This window comes from Lepidothrix coronata, unplaced genomic scaffold, assembly GCF_001604755.1.
Source record: "Lepidothrix coronata isolate B3197 unplaced genomic scaffold, Lepidothrix_coronata-1.0 Scaffold16, whole genome shotgun sequence".
Classification (NCBI taxonomy): Eukaryota; Metazoa; Chordata; class Aves; order Passeriformes; family Pipridae; genus Lepidothrix; species Lepidothrix coronata.
Window position 1 is genome coordinate 7433279 of NW_016690196.1, and position 23529 is coordinate 7456807.

Consider the following 23529-nt stretch of genomic DNA (forward strand, 5'->3'; position numbering starts at 1 on the left):
TCATATAATCTAGCTTACTTACACATATTTCCAATTTCAATACGTTGTCTTTCTGTACTTCCAAAAATACGGATTATATTTAAAAAATCTTACACAAAATTAAATTATTAGCAATTTGTTGGCAATTTTCTGGCAGAATGCCACAAGCCAAATTTCTATGCTGTAGCAAGAACTGTGCATGTAGTACCTACAACATACATCCTTAGGGGATGGCAGTGGCAGCGGAGGAAGGCTGTGAACTTGAGTAACTTGACCAATGAGTTCATCTTACTTCTGTGTACACCAGAGCACACACGCACAAGACAAGTCTGCATAATCCTAGGGGTTGAATTGGCTTTGTCGTGTTTACTCTCTACCAACAGTCATTGTTCCTGATGTTCACATTGGTAGCAAAGATATGAAAAGCCATCCAATGCAATAACATACCCAGTAATACAACTAATGGGATACTTCCAACTTTGAAGACTTCTCCCACCCATAAACCTTACAACAGATTGTAAGCTATTTTTATTACATAACTCCTCATACCAACAGAATAGTTGATTAATAACAAATATATAAACAATACTTTCAGAGATATGAGACAGAATCATGCTCCCTATTACTCAGTTTCTTTGTAGCGTGAACGCTAACGCTGTATTTATCGCACTTGTCTCTTACGTTCCCCTGGGTGTAATTTCATAGCCACTCGTAAAAACTTCACATTTACAGCAACCGCCCTTCTATTACTGTCGATAACATCTAATTGACATGTCAAATCTCCAAGGAATGCAGTAAATTGAACCACAGCCTCTAAGAAGAATAAAACAGTGAAAAAAGTAAATCAGCATGTGCCTCCTCCTAACAGCAATACAAATACTGAGGTTTGGTAATGGAAGGGAGGAAAACTGTTACCCTTTCTACTACCACACTGAATTATCTATTAACCTCAAGGTCAGAAAAGAAAGCCTTGTGACCTCAGACTGAAACTCGCCTACAAAATACCCTGAACCTGAATCCATGACTGCAGTAATTTTAGACATGAGAGTAAAGTGAACTAAGAAAGACAAAAGTAACACATAGAACTTTTGCTTCTCTTACTGTGTTATAGAACAGAAAAAAATGTAACTCCCTTACAATAGTGTCTGATAAACTAAGTTTTAGTATTTAGATAGAAACTCTATGCCTTAAAAATTTATATACAAAGAGCTGAGTAAAATTCACAAATACAATATGAAAAACAAAGGAAACACGACTCATGATTAAAGAGCACAAAATAAAGTCAAGCAAAACTTGCTTAAGTAGCAACCAAGGTAACAGAAAAAAGGCAGAATGATTTTATGTAGTTGAAGTATATGAAATCCATTAAGAAAGAAAAATTAGTTGACAAGGACAGAAGAAAAATAATATCATGAAATTAGGTAACATGATGTTCTGTACTGGTATTGAGAAATAAAAAATTTCCTTACTGTGGGAATTCAGTGTAATAGAAAAGCAAAGAGCAGAATGAAAGCACCATCCCTTGAAGTATATGAAAAAAACCTGACAACGAATTAATCTAAAAAAAATAAACCACATACCACATGGGCAGAAATCCCCAAAGGATGAACCTAAAGATATAATAATTCTTCATCTTTGTGATTCATGGTTATAATCTGTCCTTCTAAATACATTACTGTGAATAAATCAATGGCTTAATACTGCATAAATCTCAATGCAGGATATTTGTAACCCTAAAGACCATACCTGTTTTGGCCAGCATAATCGAATTTCATCAAACTTTCCAGAGTTTTGATGAAATTAGATCCTGAATATCAACAACATAGTTAGGGCAAATCTCTGACATCTGACTGGTCTCCTGACTATACAAGATGTCAACAATTGCTATATTATTCAATAACTTTTCCTGTAAGAAAGGGCTACAGACAAAATAGCAACTTACCATCTAGATCATGAACTCTTTCTTATTCATTAGTTTATTAGATTATCTTATGCAACAACAAATTTCAAAGTAAATGAATATGACCACAAAACAACAGTTCAAGCATCAGGTATTCCTTTCTTATCTCAGGGAGAGAAATGCACCAGTGTCACAGGAGACATCTACAATTTGGGTAACTATTTTGTAGCAATATTTACTTACACAGGTGCTGAGAGTCTGCATGTGTGGGTGTGTCTGCATGCACAGACATTTTTAAAAGAGAGAATTTATGACTGTGAAGACAATCTAATGTACTGCCACAGGATCATTCCATAATATAAAAGCAGTAATCCGCACTGCTGAGTCCTTAACCAGACATAGCTGAAAGTTTGTTTCTGTTACCATTTGGAAAAAAACCCTTTGCTTAACAGGATGCAAGACAGCAGCAGTATTCTTCTCCTAGTAAGAAAATTTGAATTTCTGTACCATTAAACGAAGTTAGCAATAGTTGGTGCAGACCTCTTAAGACCACAGGCTTTTGCAGAATTGCTTAACGTTATAGATCAAAATGGGACCCAAATATTTGAAGGGGGATATATAAGTATTCATAGCCTGTATGAACAATCAGTCACAGAGGAAGGATGACAGAATTTACAAATTTCTGCGAAGAGCAAGTCTATTTTCTACTGAAACGTCAATACGATAAGAAATAATTATAATAATTCTTGAAAGTAAATGAATGTTTGCTTTGATTTTTATTTTAAGTAGAAGACTATGCAATGATATTTTGGACATACTTAATTACCACTTTTTTAAAATATGTATTTTTCTAGATTATATTAGTAATACATACATCTATTTATATCATTAACTTAACAGCTTTTACTGGCCTCCAAAGAGACATTCAAGTCTTAGATGACATGGGGGAAAATTCCCTTATCTAAAAGAAACTGTGGGTATTATTAGGTATTGCTTATTCTCTCTGAGGCAGAACTGAGCTAACATCCAAACTGATGTTGGAGTTACTGTGGTGTTTTTTCCACTCTCCTCACAGTAACGTGGATGAAGAGGAGCTGAGAACACGCCAGCCACGTGGCAAATGAGAGTAAAGCAAAACTTTAATGCACATGGCACATGGAGAGCTGCAGTGAAACAAGTGCATAGAAAAACATTCAGGAGAGACTAAGACACTTTGCAACTCCTTGTTACACTGTTCAAGGCTTGTTCAAAAGATCCATGTATATTTGTGGCTGAAAAGCAAACACAGTGATCTGACGGTACAAGTGGAAAAAGAGAAAAGACAAATTAACAATTCGAAAACCTTCCTGTGATCCTGAATCACCACTATGATACACAACTTCAGGGAAGCTAGATCTTTCTTCAATCAAGCTAGAATCATCTAAAAGCTAGCAAATGAAACATTAGATATAGAGTTTACACACTTCTGAGAGGCTCCTAATGCTCTGAAATGGAAACTCTGCTTTCTCTCTGTGAAATCTTAATTCTTTGTGCTCAATAAGACAGGTCTGTGAAGCTGAAGTCTCTTTCTTCTTTTGCCTTCTTAGAATCTTTCAAAATGTGAACATATAAACACAAGGAAAAATATGTTCTTCAACGCCTCTATCGTGCAGGGCTTAAAAGCTCAATAATTACACAAAATGACCCTTTATATCTGTCTAACTTGCTCCAGTAGGCATTACTAGTGGCATAATGAACAGACTAATGAGAACTCTTAGTTTATTTTTGTGAGGAGAGACTTGAAATTGAGCTTAACAATGTAGCAATTTCACAGACATCTTGCTTGAACATATTTCATCTTGCATTGCATGAATGTGGCTACAGTGAGTTAGGCAACCCTGGAGCAGGCATCTGGATTTCAGGGAGTTGCTGTGAAATTTGCTTCATGCGAAGTATATTTCAACTATGGATGAACCATAGTTCAAATATACTCTGTTTGACAGAAGAGGTACAAGAATGGTTTTGCTGTGAAACCGACTTAATGTAAAATAGGATGAAGTACAGTCAAAATACTCTGACATCACAGGTACAAGAGCAGTTCCTTTTATCCTGTTCCACCCCATCACTCAGGAGCTCAGGCATGAGACAGAATTAAGGACCACACAAAAATTAGGAAAAATGTTATTTTCTTATTCTAGTATGACAGGCATGCAAAACTGATGGGAAGCATCAGAAAGAGTGATGTAGGCATAGAGGCAGATGAAAGGCAAAAGAGCTGAGAAATACTACAGCCATTTTATTATGAGAGAGAAGGCCTATGGAAGTGGTTAAGGAGAAGAATGATGAATGAAAACGGATGTGAAGGAATTCTAGGGATGGGATCATACAGTGAAGTGAAGGAACTAGAAGAGAACAGGAGGAAAAAGTTACTATGTTTGTGGCTAAGTATAAGAAGCTACAAAGGTAAGTAATGTGCCACATGCAGTTACGAGGAAAGGTATTCACACACTTCAAATATTATTTCTATAGCAGAAGAAATAATCATATCATGATAGATATTAAACTGGTTTCACAAAAGTACACCCAGAAAAAAAAAAATCAAAACCCAAGTTTGCCACTAACATTCTTTAAAGCAGAAGTACTACAGAAAAAAATTCTCAGAACTGAGATGAGATTCAGAATTTGAAATAGCTATTACATAAGATAACAAACAATAGAAACATGAAATTAAGTTTGGATGTTTTTAAACATTTATCAAAACAGCAATATATTCTGAATAACAAAAAAATTTAAACAATATATAATGCTGTATGTTATAAACCTTCTGAAAATAAGGTAATGCCCACAAGAAAATCATAAAACTCCCAAAACAGCCATATAGACAGGTGATACAAACTGCCTTAGAACTATTGATCCATAAATAATATTCATTGTTTCCCAAATTCTATCAGAGTATTAGATCCTTTTTTCTTACTGGGGAATTGAACACGGTATGCCTGTTGCCAATGTATTAGATCCATTTCACAACAACTACACAGGAGAACTTTAAAGAATGATACTGAGTTGATGAGCATTGTGATAGCCTGCTTTGTATTTGTCTTTGCAGGGTTTATTCTATCAGAAGTGTCATTAACTCTGAAGTCTGACTCTCCTACTGGCCTTTGGTATCTTCTGTTTTTCATTTGACTTTCAAACTCTGTCAGCAAATTCTTCTAACAAGTGCAAGTCTCTGTTGTTCAACACTAACATGCTCGAGTCCACTTATAATAAATGTTTTTAAAAATAGAAGGGAACATGACTGTTTTTCATTACTGTCATACTGTGTAGGGAGAAACAGCTTATTGTGGAAAAGAAAAAAAAAAGCCTCCACAGAGCATCTGAAAATTGTCAATTACACAACCAGTATGCATTAATTGGCTCGCACTTAGGGAAGGTACACAAGCTTCCCCTGTGAAGATAACAGACATCCAGTTTCTGTCTTCAGCCTTTTAAAACTGGAAGAAGAGAAGGTTAGGAGTAGCCTGTCAGTTCCTGCCTTTGAGCACTGAATTATTAATTTACACAAAAGACTACATTAAAAATGCCATTAAAACAACCAAAAGCAGCACACTGATAGTTTAAAGGGGAAGTTCACACTTCAGTAATCTGCCAAAACCAATATATGCTGTTTAAACATAATTTAATTTTCTTTCTCATCGTTTTGTTTGCCACTTCCTGATCATCTAAGGTGTCTGTCGAGGTCTGTGTTTGGTACCCTTATGGTTCATCCTACTGCTTGTGCCAGAGATTGAGCAAAATTACTTGGAAACCTCACAGGACACTTGCAAGACAGCGGGCTAATGACTTTCATAGAAGTCTGTAACTCCACTGCAAGACCAGGCAGACCAAAAGCCAGCAAAGGAAATACCTCTTATACATCTTTGAAGACAGGAAAGTGAATAGAAAATATTACTAGTAATCTAAATTTTCTCATTGTGAAAGCATTTTGTCTCTTTAAATGTAGGCTCCTGTGAAATTCTCCTATGTTTTAACTCCATCAAGTTTCATTCCCTACACTGAAAAGCAAGTTATTTTTCTGCAGTCTACTGCAGTATATTAAACATAGAACTAGTGCCAGAAAGGGTAAACTCAGGATTTCAAGACCTTATCAAATGAGTGCACTTACGTTGCACTCACATCTCCAGAACTTGGTAGAGAATCAGATGTAATTTGGAGCATACTTTTTAGAAAGAATTGGTATTTTAGCCTGACATGAATACATGTATAACGATTCTTAGTTGACTATTGCTCTGAGAGGCGCTTGTCAAACAGGCAATCATAGTCCCACGGAAGGACATATCTCCTTCTTATCCAAGTGAAGACAGTTTCAATACCAATACAGGATTAGTCCTTTTTGGGATAGCACGTCAAAGTATTAATCAAAAAAAATCAGGATGTGGCTGAGTCAAAAAATAGTTGCAAAACTGGACCACATCAGCAAAAGACATGTTCTGTTTCATCCAGGTGAGAGACGGGTGCAGCGTTCAGAAACATACGATGAAGAAAGAGATGAGCGTACTCTGGTTTCTACCCCTTTATGCTCTAGTCTGGTTAAGGAAGATTACTGAATGCAGGTTATCTTTAACTGTTTGCCTAAACCTGACGGTGAGTCAAACCCAGGCGCAGCACTTGAGTTTGATCCTTGCTTTTCCTTGGGAAGTCTGTGAATCACTAGACTAAAAGACATTCAGAGGCAGACTTCTCTCGAGCTGTGCTGTTTGCATAAAATACCGGCGTAACAGTGCTAAGAGGAAGGACAGACAGAAAAAAACATGAAATCCCTTGCATCCAGCAGGACTATCTTTACCCTTATACTATGACAATAAACCAGAAAAACTGTACCACCTCCACTTTACTAGCATCTGTTAATTTTGGTTAAAATCCAACTCTCTCCTCTGTTTGTTTTTGCTGTTAAAATTATATAAAGTGAAAATAACTTTTTTGTTTTCATGGAAAAAACCCCTCATGTTTTCAATCAGAGATTTTTTTTAAATTACAGAAACTACCCAAAAAGTCACTTCACATTTCTAGCAGTGACTGGTTCCATTTTTTTCCTCTTCATCTTAATAGAGAGATCCTTAAGATGTCTTTACTACCATATTGAAAGCTTACCTTACAATTTTAAGTGAGGACCTTCATTCAGTGCATGAGTCATTGAATGATACTGTTTCTTTCATTCTACATTCAACTGTTTTAAAGCACTAAGAGTATGGCTTTCTAGGTCATAGTACTGTGTTTCAGTATTTTTCAGTAAAAAAAAGGATGGTCCAGCTCTGACTGATCTTATAGATATTATAGTAAATATTTATTTTTCTATATGAGACACATAGAGTTATCGACCTGCCATTACAATAAAAGTAATTTTTGAGATGAAGTAATTTCAGCATTTCTGCAAATAATTCCTGAAAATAAAATAACATATATTAAGTTTTCTGTGACTGCAAAAAAAGAAAAAAGTCCATTTCTCTGATCATAAAGGGCAAGAGATATAAATTGAACATGAAAAAGCACTGTCAAATGCAAAGAAATCACCTGAAAATTGATGGGCAGTGAACTCTGCAAGCTTTATGACCAGCCTTTGTATTTGTTTAGAGGAGATAGTTACAGACAGTGCTAGGACACTCTATGTCTGCAGATTTCAAGATTAAAGACTGGCTTTATGCCAGCTGAACACATATCTGTCAGAGCAAGAAGTTAGGCAAAATGCAGTTCTCTAATTCACATGAAAATGGTTCCTGCAGCCATAGCTTTGAGAACTTCCAGAGCACCTGTGTTTTGAATCAAGATTTTGAAGTATATCCCAATAAGACAGTTATCTTTACTTCAGGTATGCATCTCTATTTGCCCAAGGTTAAGGCTTTAAAAAAAAAAACAAACAAAAAAGCGTGGTTTGAACACTGTGTGAAGATATTCGAACTGGGCAGTCAATCAGCAATTTCACCTGTGCTGCGCATACTTAAGCAAGTGCTTCTTTTGATTGTTATAGGCTTTTAGTATCAAAATGTTCAAGGAAAAAATGCACAAAGATTCTTGAGTGTCTCTCTCTCCTTTGTGGTTTCAGCCTTTTAGTGCTCCCGCTGCTGGAGGCAGACAAAAAGATGAATTTTATCTATTACGCTGAGATGTCTTTGAGAATGATTAAATCTTTAGTCTTCCTCCAGACCTGCAGGCAGAACACAGGTTTTGTGCTCATCAATACCCTGCCCTTTACAGACAGTGAAAGGACGTGTCAAGTTCTCCTTCACCAACGTGTCTAGAGCACATTGTAAAGCATTTGAGTAGCACTGTTTGTTAAGAGATGGAATATAAACTTTAGAAAAATGTGTGTCAGCAGCATTGCTACAAAGGACTGCATAATTCCCTTACTTGATGTGACAAACTGAGATGCATCTCTGAATTTGTAAAATCAATTTTGTTTTGGTTGGCACAAATACAAGATGGGTGGGGGTGGATGACTTCAATTTTGTCCCAAGAAAGAAAGTATATCTTATAGAAAACTTACTTGGGGAAAAGGAGATAAATAAGGTTTTTATAATTCTGAGCTTCCCTGGGGCTTAGTCAGGAAATCATGTCCTGTCAACATTCACTGAATTCTGAGCATACCTGGCTTCTGGATATGTAATATATAAATTTGCAGACTGTCTTTTCAGTCCCATGACCAGTATCTAGGTCATTCTTTGCTAGGAATTAGAACTATATTCACATGGTTTAAGAAGGCTACCCATACTAAATTATTCATCCATATTAGAAGAATAGGTTTCATCAGCAGAAATTGCCGAAAAGCCAATGGAGAGTATACATGTGGAGAATATTCATGCCTGATTTCTCCTGATTTAATTATTCAAACGAAAATGAAACAGTTTTTCTCCTTTCTTTATCACTGTTTAAGAAGCATGTTTGTTCTGTGGAAGGGTCCTTTTCGAAAACAGAGTGGTCAATGCATTAGTCAGGTACTCTGCTTTTGAACAGAGACAAGGTCAAGCTTCGGTAACTGTTTGGTCTGTTATGCTTTGGTCCCTGCCCTCACTCTCCCCACTCCCTTCAAATACCATACAATACATTTAAGTGCTTTGACAGGGGAGAAAGACATTTTATTAACAAAATTGTTTACCAACTATACTCTCTTCCCTCTCTTTCCACATTTCTCAAGGTAGGGCAATTTGACACCAGGGGTCACCATAAACATGTGAACTCCAGAAAAACATAGTTTAACTTCCAGTGCTCACAAAATCAAGGGTATGGTAGGCAGACTGTTTCTAAGAATGAATTATCCAACTGATTATCTGAAGATCCAGTACTGATGTGGTTCTTAAGAAATTAATTCTGGTCTGAAAGTCTAGATGTTCAGTTACACTAGAAGTTGTTACCCTCTAAAGTTGTATTAATCTACAGGTTATGTAATGATCATTCTCTTCACAGGAACCTATATAAGTACTGAACAAAAAACCCACCAGAAAAACAAGTTTACAGTTCTTACTTTGTGCAAATAAGTGGAAAAAAACTGGACTCACTTGCAGGAAATTTTTGTGCGATCCACCACCATAGTCCACTGCTGCTGATTCGTAGAAACCTCAATGTAGTAGCTGTAACTCCGATCATCACAGTCCCAAAGTAGCAACCTAAGTATGAACAAGTTGTTGAATGATAAGTAAAACAAACATCAAACCAAGCTTCTTAAGTTTGCCAGTCCTTTATTTTCTCCACTTAATCCTTTATAAATGTAACTGTTTCTTTTGCAATGTACCTCTAGCACTCAGCAAACTTTACTGTTTCCGCCATGTCAAACTACTGTGTCTCTATTCTTATTATCCCAAGGCCAGTAATAGGCTTACAGGCTTATAATAACCATCTTAAGAACATTAATCTATTACATTCATCCAATTATTTTCAATTTAATTGGCATGTGGCACTGCCTGCTTTAAACACGAAATGAAGATCTGTCTCAACAGGTCAGTTTAGGAGGGGACAGAAAAAAAGAATTGGGTGATTTAAAAGGATTAAGCTGTCTTCTTAACTGTATTCTCTTGGTTTTGGTAAATATATCATAAATATATTTAGAAAAACCCACAAAACCCCCCCAGAAATAATAAATATATTAAAAAAAATGAGTAGGGAAAGGGGAATTTCCAGTCCTGGTTCATCAGAATATGACAAAAAAAGGCAATGAATTGTTAAACAAATTGCTGAAAAGGTAGAAGAAAAAGGAAGACCATAAAGGTCTCAAGGACTCATTCTGTACTTATTCTAACAAACATGCAGCTCTTCAGGAAGGGCACTAAATAACATATTGAATAGCCTTTGATTTCCATACTTGTCTTACAGAGAGGAAGACATAAAGCATCAGGGATGTTATTTACCTTAGGTACCGAAACACACATTTGGCAAATGTATCTTCTTTACTTTTCTTTATATGGGGATTATTGCCCTGTTGTAAGAGATATTTGGCCCAAAACTGGACACAGTACTTGAGGTGCAGCCTCACCAGCGATGAGTAGAGAGGCAAACAATTTAGTTCAGCACTTTTTTTTTTTATGTTTTGAAATCCCAGCATTCAAAATGGAATTAGGTCTAGTAGACAAGCAGATTCAAAATAAATTCCCTCGATGCTGAATCTAGCTCATTAATATTATCAAAAATAATATGCTGTCAAAAATAGCTTTAAGAAGCTAAAATAAACCATTTTTAACACAAGCATTTTAGAACATGTTAAAACTGTCTATTTGCAAATTAAAAGATTCAGACCTGACTTAGTAAAAAATAAAAATAGTTGCCTGTGGCACCATGAAAGACTTCAAAAAAATCCCATACCCCAAAACAAAACCCCCCAACTTCAACCCCTCTCCTTCATCAAATCATCCTCATTCTGCTTTTCCATAGCTCAAAGGTCTCCAGATCCTGAAGACACGGAATAAAGCGTATTTTCTTAAAAAAAAAGTTTACTGATTACAATCCTTTATTTGGTTAACTACTACTAATCAACAGATTCTGAATTGATTTAACATTTATATTTAAACCAAGTCTTCTAAATGATAAAAAGAGGGAAAAGTAAAAACATTCATAAATTTGTTTTCTTTCAAAAAGGCTATTAAAATGTAGCTAATTATGCTTTTCAATAGAATCCTTTTATCATGGGGACTCGGTGTCGTTTCCTTGATCCTTGTTTTTCAAAGCTATGATCAAGAGTTTGAATATCAGAAGCACACTGGTGACTGTAATTTCAACTAACAATACTCTAATTAAAACACAACTGGCTTGGCTTCAGAGCAAAAGGCTAACAGGACATGTGTGTTACTTTCAAACACATGTATAATTGCTCTCTCTCGAAACAACCTAGCCCAAGTTAAATAGGTTTAGAAAAGCATATGGCTTAGAATTATTACAAAGCAAACAATGAGTAATTAAAGTTGGAGGAATCTTTCCCAAAGTGACTTAGCATGAATACTAAATGTGAATTTTTCTTTCTTTGGTTCTTGTGAAAGAAAATTAAAAGCTATTTCTTCTCCAGTAGCTTTTTTAGGAAAGACTGGGGAGGAAGACTGACAAAAGAACCTATTTGGAATTTACTCTGCTTGAAAGCCTTTCTGTATAAGCAGTGAAAACCTTTCAGGTGACAATGTGCACACTAAGCACAAAGGCCACTTTTTACACCAGGTATAATAGTATTTGCAATACATTCCAGGCAAATTACCAAGCTACCTTTGTAGAAAAGCTATGTTGTTCTAAGATGGATATTAATTGACAGGAAGAAGAATATTCTAGTCAAAAAGTCTATATCCATTAGAAATGCATCTGTTTATAGAAAAATTGCCCATGTTCTTAGGACTTTCCATATTAGAATAAAAAGCTAAATTAGCTCATTAGTAAATCCTGCCCTCAGGATTAAGAAGGAAAAGTCAAATGAAGATTTATCCAGCTTACACCCTGCAACACTGTGAGATTTAAACATATTTCTTCTTTGGGAATCTAGAGTCTAGGCCTGTAATTAATTATGACATCTTTATTTACATCACATGTTGACAATGCCTCACTTTATAAAACAAAAGCTTTTAAAATATGAATAAAACTTCATATTACAGGTGTGGGACACAGATTATATTGGCTACCTGTTACATAAAAACATGCTGTAGCCCTTTTTAAAACAGTATATCCTTAAATGTTATGTGTTGCTCTATGATTGAATGTTCTGTGTTTCTACAAGCATTTTGTGCTGTCTCTGCTTGCTTTTATTCCTAAATTTCTGTAAAAAAAGATTGTCACTTCTTAGTTCAGACTGCTGTATAACTACAGGTACTCAAGGTGTTAGCATAATACCAAACACTACTAGTTGTGCATCTGACAGGATGACACCTCTTTCCTGAATACTATTAAGTCACTATTTAAATGTATGGCATAAATATTTGATCATACTTTGTTCATAAACCACTTGCACACCTTAGAAACCCAAAAGACAGAAATTAAAACATGAGGTAGCGACACTTCTTGAAAGATGAAGAAAAAGAAAGAAAACCCAAAACCACACGGGAGGAGTTTTCTTATACAATATTTGTGGCATTTTTGCCTCTGGATGTCTATAAACCTCTTCAGTTTTGTGCAGATATTTATGTTTCAGTAGTTATCCTGCAAGAAACCAGTCCTTCAGGATCTTACAGAGGAGATAAAATTCCTGCACATCTGCTAAGTGTTCCTATGATCATTCATTCTGAGCTATGATTTCACTCTCAAGTCAGACAAGCACAGAAAAGGAGCAGCAAAGAAAGAAAAGCTTCCTAAGCAGAAGTGTTATGGAAAATTAGAAAGCATAAGAGATGTACATTATGATGGTACAAGCGAAAATTCATTTATATTGTTTGCTAATTTAAGAATTACTCTGAATATGAAAAGCTATCATATTAGCAATAAAGTCTTCAAATAGATTAAACTTGGATAAGTGGTTAATGTACTTTTCTAAAGATGCAAAATATTTCCATTTATTCTAACAAAAAAATCACCGTTACAGAATAATTCTGTCTCCCTCCACACTATAACAAATCCCATTTTATGTTTTGTTTTCTTTCTTTTTTTTAAATTCATAGGAAAAATCAGGCAAAGACTATAGTGTAATAGTATTATATTTCTCTTCCAGATAAATGCAGGGAGAGTTAGAGAGTTATTGTGATGTGGCAGCCATTTCAATATTAAAGTTTTAGCCATTAGTTAAAGTATGTTTAGTATGTTGCACACAGCAATCGCTTTCTCTTCCTAATTAAATACTTCTACTGTCATTGATAAGAAAGGGTCTTTTCACAGAAGAAAAGAAGGTTATTTTGCGCCCAGACAGGCAACTATGTGGAAAAACTACCTAACCTAGCATTTTCTCTGTTAACTGTTCCAAATATCTTGTAAGCTGTTCTGAGTATTAATAAAAGAATAAACCTCTTGAATTATTTTTAAAAATTTTTATAATCTAAAAGACAATATTTAGTTACAATTATTTTTTTAAAAAAATCACAGAATCATAGAACAGTTTGGGTTGAAAGGGACTTTTAAAGGTCATCTAGTCCAACCTTCATGTTTTCCAAGTCTTCCCTATTACAAAATACTACTGAGCACTGACTGTCACTACATCTTTTCAGAATTTCTGAGTAAATTTTGATATGTAAGTCAAGAGCTCCAAATTTATATACAAATACCTGAAAAAGTATTCAATATTAACAAACTTTCAACACAGTCTCCCATAGCATTCCTGAGTCAAATTGAACAGAAGATACCATAAGTTGCCTATGTGCCTTCTCAGCAATGAAGCATGTGGAGCTGTAGCAACAGGAACTGAGCCAGCTAAACAATGAAAAGAGATGATTCTCCTCTACTTGAGACTTGTTAGATCACACCTGGCATACTGAGTACCGTTTTGGATCCAAATACAAGTGACAGATCTGAACAATTACAGCAGAGGACCATCAGAATGGCCATGAGGTTGGAGCACACACACTGTGAGGCTGTGGAAATTGGCTTCTTTAGCCTAAGAAAGCCTAGGGTTGGGAAGGAACTTCACAGCACTTGCCAATACCTAAGAGCAGGTTATCATGGGCTACCCAGAGAAGTTGTGGAATTTCCTTCCTTGGAGGTTTTCAAGACCTGAGTGCATAAAGCCCTGAGTAGTATGTTCTTTTTTCATAGATTACACTCCTTTGCAAAACAAGCTGGGTTAGATGTCTTCTTCCTCAAGTGCCTTCCAACGTGAAGGGTGCTAAGATTCTAGGACAATGAATGACTTTGTCAGAAAGCATGCACACAAATATATACTCTTGAAACATTTAACTCTCTGTACATTTCCAAGGCATATTTGAGCACCAAGAGTTCTTCTGTTTTTTTTCATACTCAGAATTTAGTTGTCATGGTAACACATTCTGTCTTGGAGCCTCTCACCAGTGGTATTCTGATTTCTACAGACTAAAAGCAGATACCACTCTGTTTTCAAAGGCTCATGTATTTACCCTCTTTGAAACAAATATATTCAACGGCACATTTGTGTTTCTGAACTAAAAAGATATGTACTTTAATTCCTAATTCTTCATTTAAAATCTAAACCCACAGGCAGATTTCTGCCTCTAGGCAATGCAGGTAGCCTCCTCTGTCAAAAGATATCCCAGATGATAACATCATTGTTTTCTTAAAGTAAGCTATTCATCTGGTTTGTACTATACATGCAGGAAAACTGACAGAGAAAGATGAGATTCTCATCTTGTAGCTGTACAATGCAATACCACATAAATCACTAAATGCCTATTAGTTTTAAATTGTGTAATGTTTGGGTTATTTTTTTTAATTTGCTCTACACCCTTGCTGATTATATAATTATCATTTCTTGGCAACTAAAAAAAAAGTCTAGTTCACCCAACTCACTATTTAATAATAAGATTTATTAAAAATCTTCTCTTAAGAATAAACACTAGCATAGTATTGAATATAGGAAAGTCAGACTTTCTTCACTGACTGGAAAATATGATACAATTCACCAACTGAATTGTAAGATAGGAAGACAGATTATGAACTGAGAAACTATGAATATTGGTGATTGTCTTACTCCTTCATATGGTCAAAGCCTTTGCTGCTTTAAGTTTACAGTGGCAGGAAAATGATATAAGTACGTTTCATTTATCTATTTTAAGAAATGTTAATAGTGCATTTTCCTGGTTTTCTAATTGAGATGCAATACTTAATTGAACGTTAAAAACATCAAACTGAAAGGCATAAAACACTGAGTGTGGAAAGTTTCCAAATACACTTATTCAACTTGTTTCAGCAAGAACAAAGCCAAACCTGGATTATGCATAACATCTATAGCTAGCACGTAGATAAAACACTACTTTTGTTAGGTTACGGATATGCCTGGATGTTTGATTTTGAACTTTATCTTAAAAGTTTTACATCCATCATAACAATGCCAAAGGCCAAACCCAAACCACACAAAACAGAAATGATGAAGTTACAAAAGAGCTTCCAAGTCTCACTTGGCTCATCAGTCAGTTTGAAGAGGCAGCTCTAACAGGCAGACCCCACTGAGCTCCTAGAAATACGTACCTATGTGCGTGATCTCTGCTGCAAGCCATACTCACCTGGGGTTTCAACCTTTGCTCACTGGTACTCCGAACTTCAGAAATCTTTCCCTTTTTTTCATTGCCACAGAGCATACAAATTACATCCCTGACTACATATTCTAAATTTACAAAGAACATGATGCCATAAAGACAAGGTTTTGCATGCCGATTTTATGAAACAAGAACCACAAACACTCATAGTAAGAATCTGAAGTTTGCAAGATTATTTTTGTCTTCACCTCTGAAAAATCCCACTCTCCAATCTATTTCCTAAGTCTCTATGTTAGCCAAAAGTTTGATCTTCATATGTATACAGACATTCACTGTAGAAGGAGCCCAATGAACTTCAATCCAAATCTAAACACATTCATTAATCTAGCACTGTAAAGGAATAGTCAGGTTACTGACCTGACTAATAACCTTTATTATACCGTTCATGTTCAAGTAAGAACTAGCACTAATTATATAGTGAAAAGGAAATCTGGCTGACTGGAGGTGATGATTTTGTTCAATAAAATTGTTTTCACAATGAAGTGGATAAGAGGAATTGCACCTACTTAACCAAAAGTGAGACAGAAATTAAATTCTATTTTAAAATAAGTATATAACTTTAATCTTACAATTTGACTGTTACTATTATTATGCCACTGTAATGCAACATTTTCAGGAATTGCACTGCTGTATCTCAACAAATAATTCACACATTTAATTTTTTAACACACCTATTCTACTGAAGTAAGAAGCCAAATCACAACGACTAAACCAGTCCCCTAATTGATGTTGTTTCCAAATGTCATATATTCTATTAAAAGTTTCACTGCGGCCTTTAATTTAGAGAAAAATAAACCTTCTTACCGTATTGATCCAATCATGTAGGGCTGTGCTAGCTGTACTACAATAGCACCGCTCCCAAGCTGATGGCATGTGTATCCTGAATCCCAGTCATAGTTTTTTGTGTCTCCATTCAATAAGGCATTACGACTGCGACTTACACCCTCAATCACACTGGCACAGTCTGCAATTGTTGCAACATTTTCAGTGGGAACTGTGAATTAAAAACATAAAGATGACAGAAATACAGTCAGAAAACAGTTCAGATACCAGTGGACTTTATGGCTGGGAAAGGATTGGCTAAAAAAGAGAAAATTCAAAGTATGGTCAACAGAAGGAAATTTAACTCATATAACATGAACTATGAACAAGTGGTACAGATAACTTTTAAAGCATTGATCCCAGAATAGCTTGGTAAACTAACAGATGGATTTCAGTCTTGGTGATATGAAAGCACTCTTTTAATACAACTGGGAAAAAAACATCTTGTCCAGCAAAAGTTTAGGAATTTTAAAACAATTTCTTCCCGTTTTCATGATGAAACTTCCCTCTCTACTGCCAAATGAACAAATGAATAGAGACAAAGAAAAAATTGGGAGATAATTTAGAGCACTGATCTGGGCTGTAGGAAGTCAGGACTCAAATTCTTCAAAACTAGGGCTTGAAGTCTCACACCTCAGGAGACTATTCTCAACATGTACCTGTTGGTACCTCTGACAGTCTCTCTGACTGTGATAAGAAATTGCACCCCAACCTTAAAAATGAAATTTTTAAAAAATATTTATAAAATCCTTCAATATCAGTACTGGACTACAAGAGAAAAGGAGAGACCAATAGGTCTGTAAGACAAAGGAACAGCAAAGTAGAAGTATTTCTCATTCAGCCAAGAGACAGGAAAAATGTATGACTGAATGCCACAAAAAAACCTATAATATCCCAGCAGAATATAAAATAAACTACTTTGAACCCATCCTCTTGAAAAAAGGAGGGCCAGAACACAGAATAATGATTTCCCTATAGGAGAGAGTGATGGAATTATACTCTCCCCATTAATGTCATCAAAGATCCTTGCTGGATAATTCTTTCTTCTATCCTATAAGCAGTCATAAAAAATGTCAGTATGCAGTACTGTTATACCAAAGAAAGCTGAAGGCACTACTGCAAATATCAAATTTGCCCTCTTTCATTCACCTGATATACAGTTACTAGAATATTATTACAGGGAAAACAAGCAAGTTAGGAAACTCAAAGAATTTTCAAATTAGTAAAAGCATTCCTGGGAAAATGGAAGGAGGGAGTTTAATTAAAAAAAAAAAGGCAGATTACAATTCTAATTGCACAGGCCAGTGCTAAACTGCTACCTTATGCTGCAACATCTATAATGAACTCTTTCACCTCTACAGCCCCTCTTGCAATCAGTGTACATATCCAACACTGTGGTCTATGCATTAGCATCATCTAACTTCAGTTCTTCCTTCTCCCTAGAACATCCAGAACTGAACACTCTAGACTGGAAACTGCTGTTAGAAACCAAATTATATAAAAGGTGATATAACCTTTTACTAGGCATTTTTAGAAGTAGAGGAACAGAAGGTACTGGGCAATAAAAAAAAAGTGTAGTGTTCAGAATTGTTATTCTTTAGCAAAGGATGTAACTTCAGTGTTGGTTTCTAGAAAACTTTCCAAGGAGAGGAATGCTCTTCTTATACTCACTTAGTCCTGCTTAATCTGATTTACATCCCATGCTAAGTAGTTTACTCCCTCCTTTCAAATCAAACAGAATTCATCATATAGTTAGAACTTGACATAATTTCAGCAATTTCAAAGATTAAGACAACAGCAGCTCCTCTGGGAACACACTGTAAGGAGGTACTCTTCCAGCACTCTTCTACAAGTGCTTCAACGCTTGTATGTCACCTTCCAGCAAGACGACAGATAACATAAAACCCCCAAAACTATTAGGTTTATGCCCCAAGCTATATGCCCCAATCACGTCCAGCACTTTCCTAAAAAGCTCAGTTTCTAGCTAACCTCCTCAGCTTCTAAAACTCTCTCTATTCCCTCTCTCAATCAAAAAATTAAAATTAAGGCTGAAAAACATGCCCTCTGAACATGTGAAAATCAAGACTGCCTGTTGAGCCTTTGTTTTTTGGAGGGAAAATGTTAGAAGCACTGACTGTTCATCTAAATGACAAGAACTCTTTCACCACAGGCTGTATTAAAAAAGAATCCGAGATTTTGTGTATCATCCTCTGATAAAGGACAAACAACCTGTACCATTTTAAGCCTGCTGTAAACGGATAACTTTATCACACACTTTTAATAGCTGTCTGTAAAATATGTATTAAAATACTACAACATCTGAAAATGACTGAAACATAGCTATGTGAAACTTCAGAGCTATTGTATGAGTCTCCAGCACGCAAAAAAGAGATAATTTTCCACAAAGAGCTGGGATTCCGTGTTTTAAGTGGGCTACTGGTGTCAGGAGCATAATCTTAGGACAACCACCAATGAACCAAAACACCGTAAAACACACCCTGGGAGGAAAAAGTGCAAGCTTGTTGCCAAGTAATAATCCAAGGCAGTGGAAAAGCAACCATTTCTGAAAAATCTACTGTGCTATCAAATGTACTACCATCTCTGTTTGCTCATAAAAAAATTACTAAACCCAGTACATTATTATTCCAGAAATCTCTTGATTCCCCTATCATATCCCCTACTGAAGAGAGGCATTCAACAATTCCCAGATTCTTGTAGGGGAGCAGGTGGTAGACATTAGAAGTACTTCACTGGGAACAATCTGAATAAAACAAAGACTAACAATGCAAACTAAAAGTACTAGCATTGAAATAAAGTTTGCCTTGACTTCCTTTTCTTACCCTCCTCTCCAGGAGTAAGGGAACTTCTTTGAGTATCCATTTTATATAGGCTTTAAAGCATCTTCTACATATGGCTGCTTTTTGTAAGAAGAGGAAGCTATTAAAATCTTGATTAAAAAAAATGAGTAAAAGATGACATGTCAAAATCAGTGTTCATGTTGAAGCTCCATGGCATATTCCAGACACACTCCAAGCAGTGTGAGGTATTAACTGAATGCAGTACAGCTCAGTTCATCCACTATTTTGCCTGCATGCCCTCTGAGCATCATCCCGCTCCTTCTCACATCTAGATTTCTGCACTAATCCATGACCTCCTATGAAGATGCTACCCTGATTAGTCAAACTTCTTAACAACCACACAGAAATTGTCTTGGTGTGTTTTTAACATAATTCTGTGGTCTTCCCTACATCAGCTAATTAGAAAGTGACTCAAACTAATTGAAGTGTGCAGAATATGCCATACTGTTTCTTTTCTCTAGGGGGTCTGCCACTCCCTATTTTGAATGTTCATTATCACCTTTTATATCCGCTTGATAAATTTATTAAAAATACCATCTGGTGGGGACTCTGCTCTGTGCTGTATTTTAAAGTCTTCTGGTTCTCTGTCTTTTTCCCGTTAGAATTTCTGCTTCAATTTAGGTCACTTGTTTACAAAAACATACTGCCAAAAACAACAGCCTTGTTTCTACTTTTTTTTTTTAATCCATCAGCTATTCAGCTTTTACGGTAACCAGTATTGTAAGAGAAAACAAAAGAGGAGATTACAAATATGGAAATCGCTTTTTTCCCCACTGTTCATACAGCAGTTTTGCCCTGAAAAATCTGATTTGCTTTTATGGAACAGAAAAGATGTGTGTGAGTAAAGCATATACATTCTGTAAGCAAACAAAAGGAAAAGATGATTGAGGTTACAGGACAGCAGCAGCAAACATTTATTAAAACTTACTTTCTTGTCTCCTGGTCTTATGCTGCAGTATAGAGCGATGAACATCTGGCAGTATATTTAATGCTAGTAATAATATTTTTGTAGAGGACTGTAATTTTCAAGTCATGGCCTAAGGGTCATCTATACTGGTTATATTTAAAGATAAGGTAGATATGTTATTCAACTGTCCTTAGAGATCCTGCACGATAAAATGTACCAGAAGTGTGTTGCAGCCTCAGTCATATTTACTTATCACTCCTTAAGCTTTTTGCTTTTTCTTTTTAGCATACTTGATTTTTCATAGGAATTTTTTTTCCCCTGAAGTACTGAGAAAAAAATTTAATGCAGCTGCTGCCAACTGGCTTCCACATCTGAGCATAGGATATTCCCTTTTATCTCCCATTTTGGACAGGTCAGCTTTTGCTTTCTGTCCATCTACTGTAACTGAACTACAATCAACTGGCTAATGTGGGTGGGTGAGGAAATGACAGAAAATCCTCAAATAACTTTTTGCAGTACAGGAAGGAACAGAACGAAGTGGGTTTCTGTACCAGTTCAAAAAAACAGCCATTAATGACCCTTAAAACAACTACTAAAACAGGGAGACAGCAGATCTACTGTCTCTTTGTTTATTAGGAAAGGAACAGAAGAATAGGAAGGCAGCAATTTAAGGTATTATGGACTGTTGAATATATTTATACTGCACTCTAGACAACAGTCAAAGGTTCTCAGCTAAAGTACCATTGCAACTGCGATAGGTTGAAACGTCAGTAATGTCTTGAACATCGTCAAAATCCAGACTTTTTGTCAAACTGCAAAGAAGCAACTGCCTGTCTGTGACCACCGAGGCATCCTCCCCTTCCAATGTCTCCTGACTGGAATTTGGACTGTGACTGGGGACTTGAGCTAAGACTCCTGTCTAGTCATCTCAAGTCTGAGGAGAAGTAAACAAGGCTCAGGAAAGAATTTATTTGTGTTAAGAATCAGCGCTAGCTGGTCTCAGGGGGTGGTGGAGAAGGGTTTTGGGTGTGTGATGGTGAAATCTCTCCACACCAAACCAAAGGTGTGAACACCCCTGCTCTGGGAAGACCATGTACACATGGGACACTCACATGAAAGGCAGCTGATAAGGGGGTCATAAACCATCAAAGATCCCCAAAGCCACCCCCAACTATTCCTGAGGCCTTCTCTACCACCAGAGGACTGCACGTGAACCAAATGAGGCAACAAATCCAGTGCCTGTCCCAAAAGACTGCAAAGCTTCCTCCCCACCCTCAGGGGAGGTGCCTGGGCATCTCCTGAACATATATTAATCCATTAGAGGCTATGTTTTTCAGGACCCTCACCATCATGAAGAGCAGAAGGACTGGACCAATGGGACACTGCTGGGTTCCACAGTGGTGATACTTTTTCTATTTTAATCTCTCTCTGTTTTTTTCTTCCCCCGCCTCCAGTTTCCTATTTCTTTCTATCTCTCTTTCTCTGCCTCACATTTACCATTAAATGAAACTCATAATATTGACTTTGGCATCTGGTCTTGTTTGCACCTAAATTTGGGTAGAGGCATTTCTAATAATTTTAATAACTGGATCATAACAGCAACACAACTGTTTATTTTACTCAATTCTCTTTGGAAACTTACAAAATCATCACTGTGAAGAAATTATGAACAAAAAATTATACCGGAATGAATAAATTTCTGTTTTAGTTAACATGAAGAAGTGATTTTCCTCTCATGATGATATCTGTTAAATGTACAGCTTTCAATTGCTTTGTATTTAACTGTGAAACTGCATTCCTTCTCTACCTGAACATCTAGTGAGCTGGCATAAATTTTCTCACAAGAAAGCGATGGCTAGAAAATACAAGGCTGATACTAAACAAAAATAATAATTAAAGATGCAAGTATTATTTCAGGGTTTGATCATATTGTTTTGAATAAAAGGATATTGGGCATTTTGCTGTCGTTATTTTCCACATGCCAAAAGATTTGTTAAGTCTAATCTTTATTGAGTATATGAATTTGCTTTTGTTTATTTGCTAAATGGTAGAATAAAATACGAAATCTACAGACTTTTCAGTTAATTAAAATTATTGTCACAAAGTCCTGTCTCTCCTTCTACACACTCTTTTTTATTTTCTTGAGCTGAAACTTACTGATGGAATTGCTACATTTAATCTGAATCCGTAATCAAGAAATCAAGAGCTTAAGAAATATCAACTTCAAACAAATATCAACAAGCATTTCCACCTGTTTCAGTGAAATGCTTTCTGCAAGCCATATTTATCTGGAAAAGAAAACCCCACTAATATTTGTCTACGGATTTGAAAAAACTTCAGAGAAGGATGATTTTTCACATGATATCTGCTAGAGCTCATGATTTCTGATCCAATAAATTAGAAGAAAACATTCAAGTCATTAAACTGGCCATACTTTTAATTCCCAACCAATACGCTGCTACAGGGCTCTTTCATTAAACATTATGCCTGAAGAAGGCTTTCAGAAATAACAGTTGTTTTAGGAAGTACATATCCCTTGTTGCAGCACTGAAAATAGAAAGAAAAGAAAAAGTAAAAAAAAAAGGAACTGGAACCATATGAACAGAACTCTGTTGAAAAACGGATACTAGTAACTAAACCAATCATGTGACTGTCCTTGTAGAAAGAGGGAAAAAAAAAATCCCTGCAGTATTTAGATCATCTTCAAATTTTCATAATTTCTTAAGGCTATGCTTGTAGCAGAGCTGACTTACACTGCTGGGTAAGCCTGCATCGTTTTGGAAGAATGCTAACCTTTTTAAAAGAGAAAAAACCAAAATACAATAGCTTTGTGTGGAGTTAACGTTAAACTAGACACAAAAATAGCATCTCTCACTGCTTCCTTAGAGAGAGACAAAGCAGTCTTTTACAAAGCTGAATCACACACTAGGAAACTGATATGACTGGTTTCTCTGTTACACATTTACTTTAGTTTTGTTTTGTTTCAAATAACTGCCAAAGACAAGTGAATGTTTATTCGCATTTTTTCCGTTTTAAAACAAGTTCTCCTGAGGCATTGAACAGCACAAAAAAGAAGGTTCACAATGATTCCTAAGTGCTGAACAGCATTCCCCAAAGGGTGACCAAGGACATTCCATTGTTTTATATCCATCTTCTGCTTTTCAGTCATTATTCACTGTTCTCCCTTTCATCTGTAATGTAGAAGTTAGAAGACAGTCTGATAGACTGAGACAGACTACAGACAAACACTACTTCACATACAAGCCGCCTATATTGCACTTCCTGTGACCTTAACCAGGCTCAAAATCAGCCAGTAGGTTGGTCAAACTCACACCCCCACATAGTCCTTGACTGTCCCTCAGCACTGAGTAGTGATTAAAGGACTAAGTGAGGTTATCAAATTTTTCCCTTTGTGGC

At 36.0% G+C, this 23529-nt stretch overlaps 1 protein-coding gene across 1 annotated transcript in view; it reads right to left on the bottom strand.

The window, feature by feature from the left end:
- The window catches only part of LOC108493380 (BTB/POZ domain-containing protein 9-like), a 41374-nt gene that overhangs the window by 13695 nt on the left and 4150 nt on the right, over positions 1 to 23529 (bottom strand). The window contains exons 2-3 of the mRNA XM_017806722.1: positions 16330 to 16519; positions 9409 to 9516 (exon numbers count right to left, since the gene is read on the bottom strand). Coding sequence (XP_017662211.1) covers positions 9409 to 9516; positions 16330 to 16519 — 298 coding nt within the window. The remainder of the gene's footprint in view (positions 1 to 9408; positions 9517 to 16329; positions 16520 to 23529) is intronic.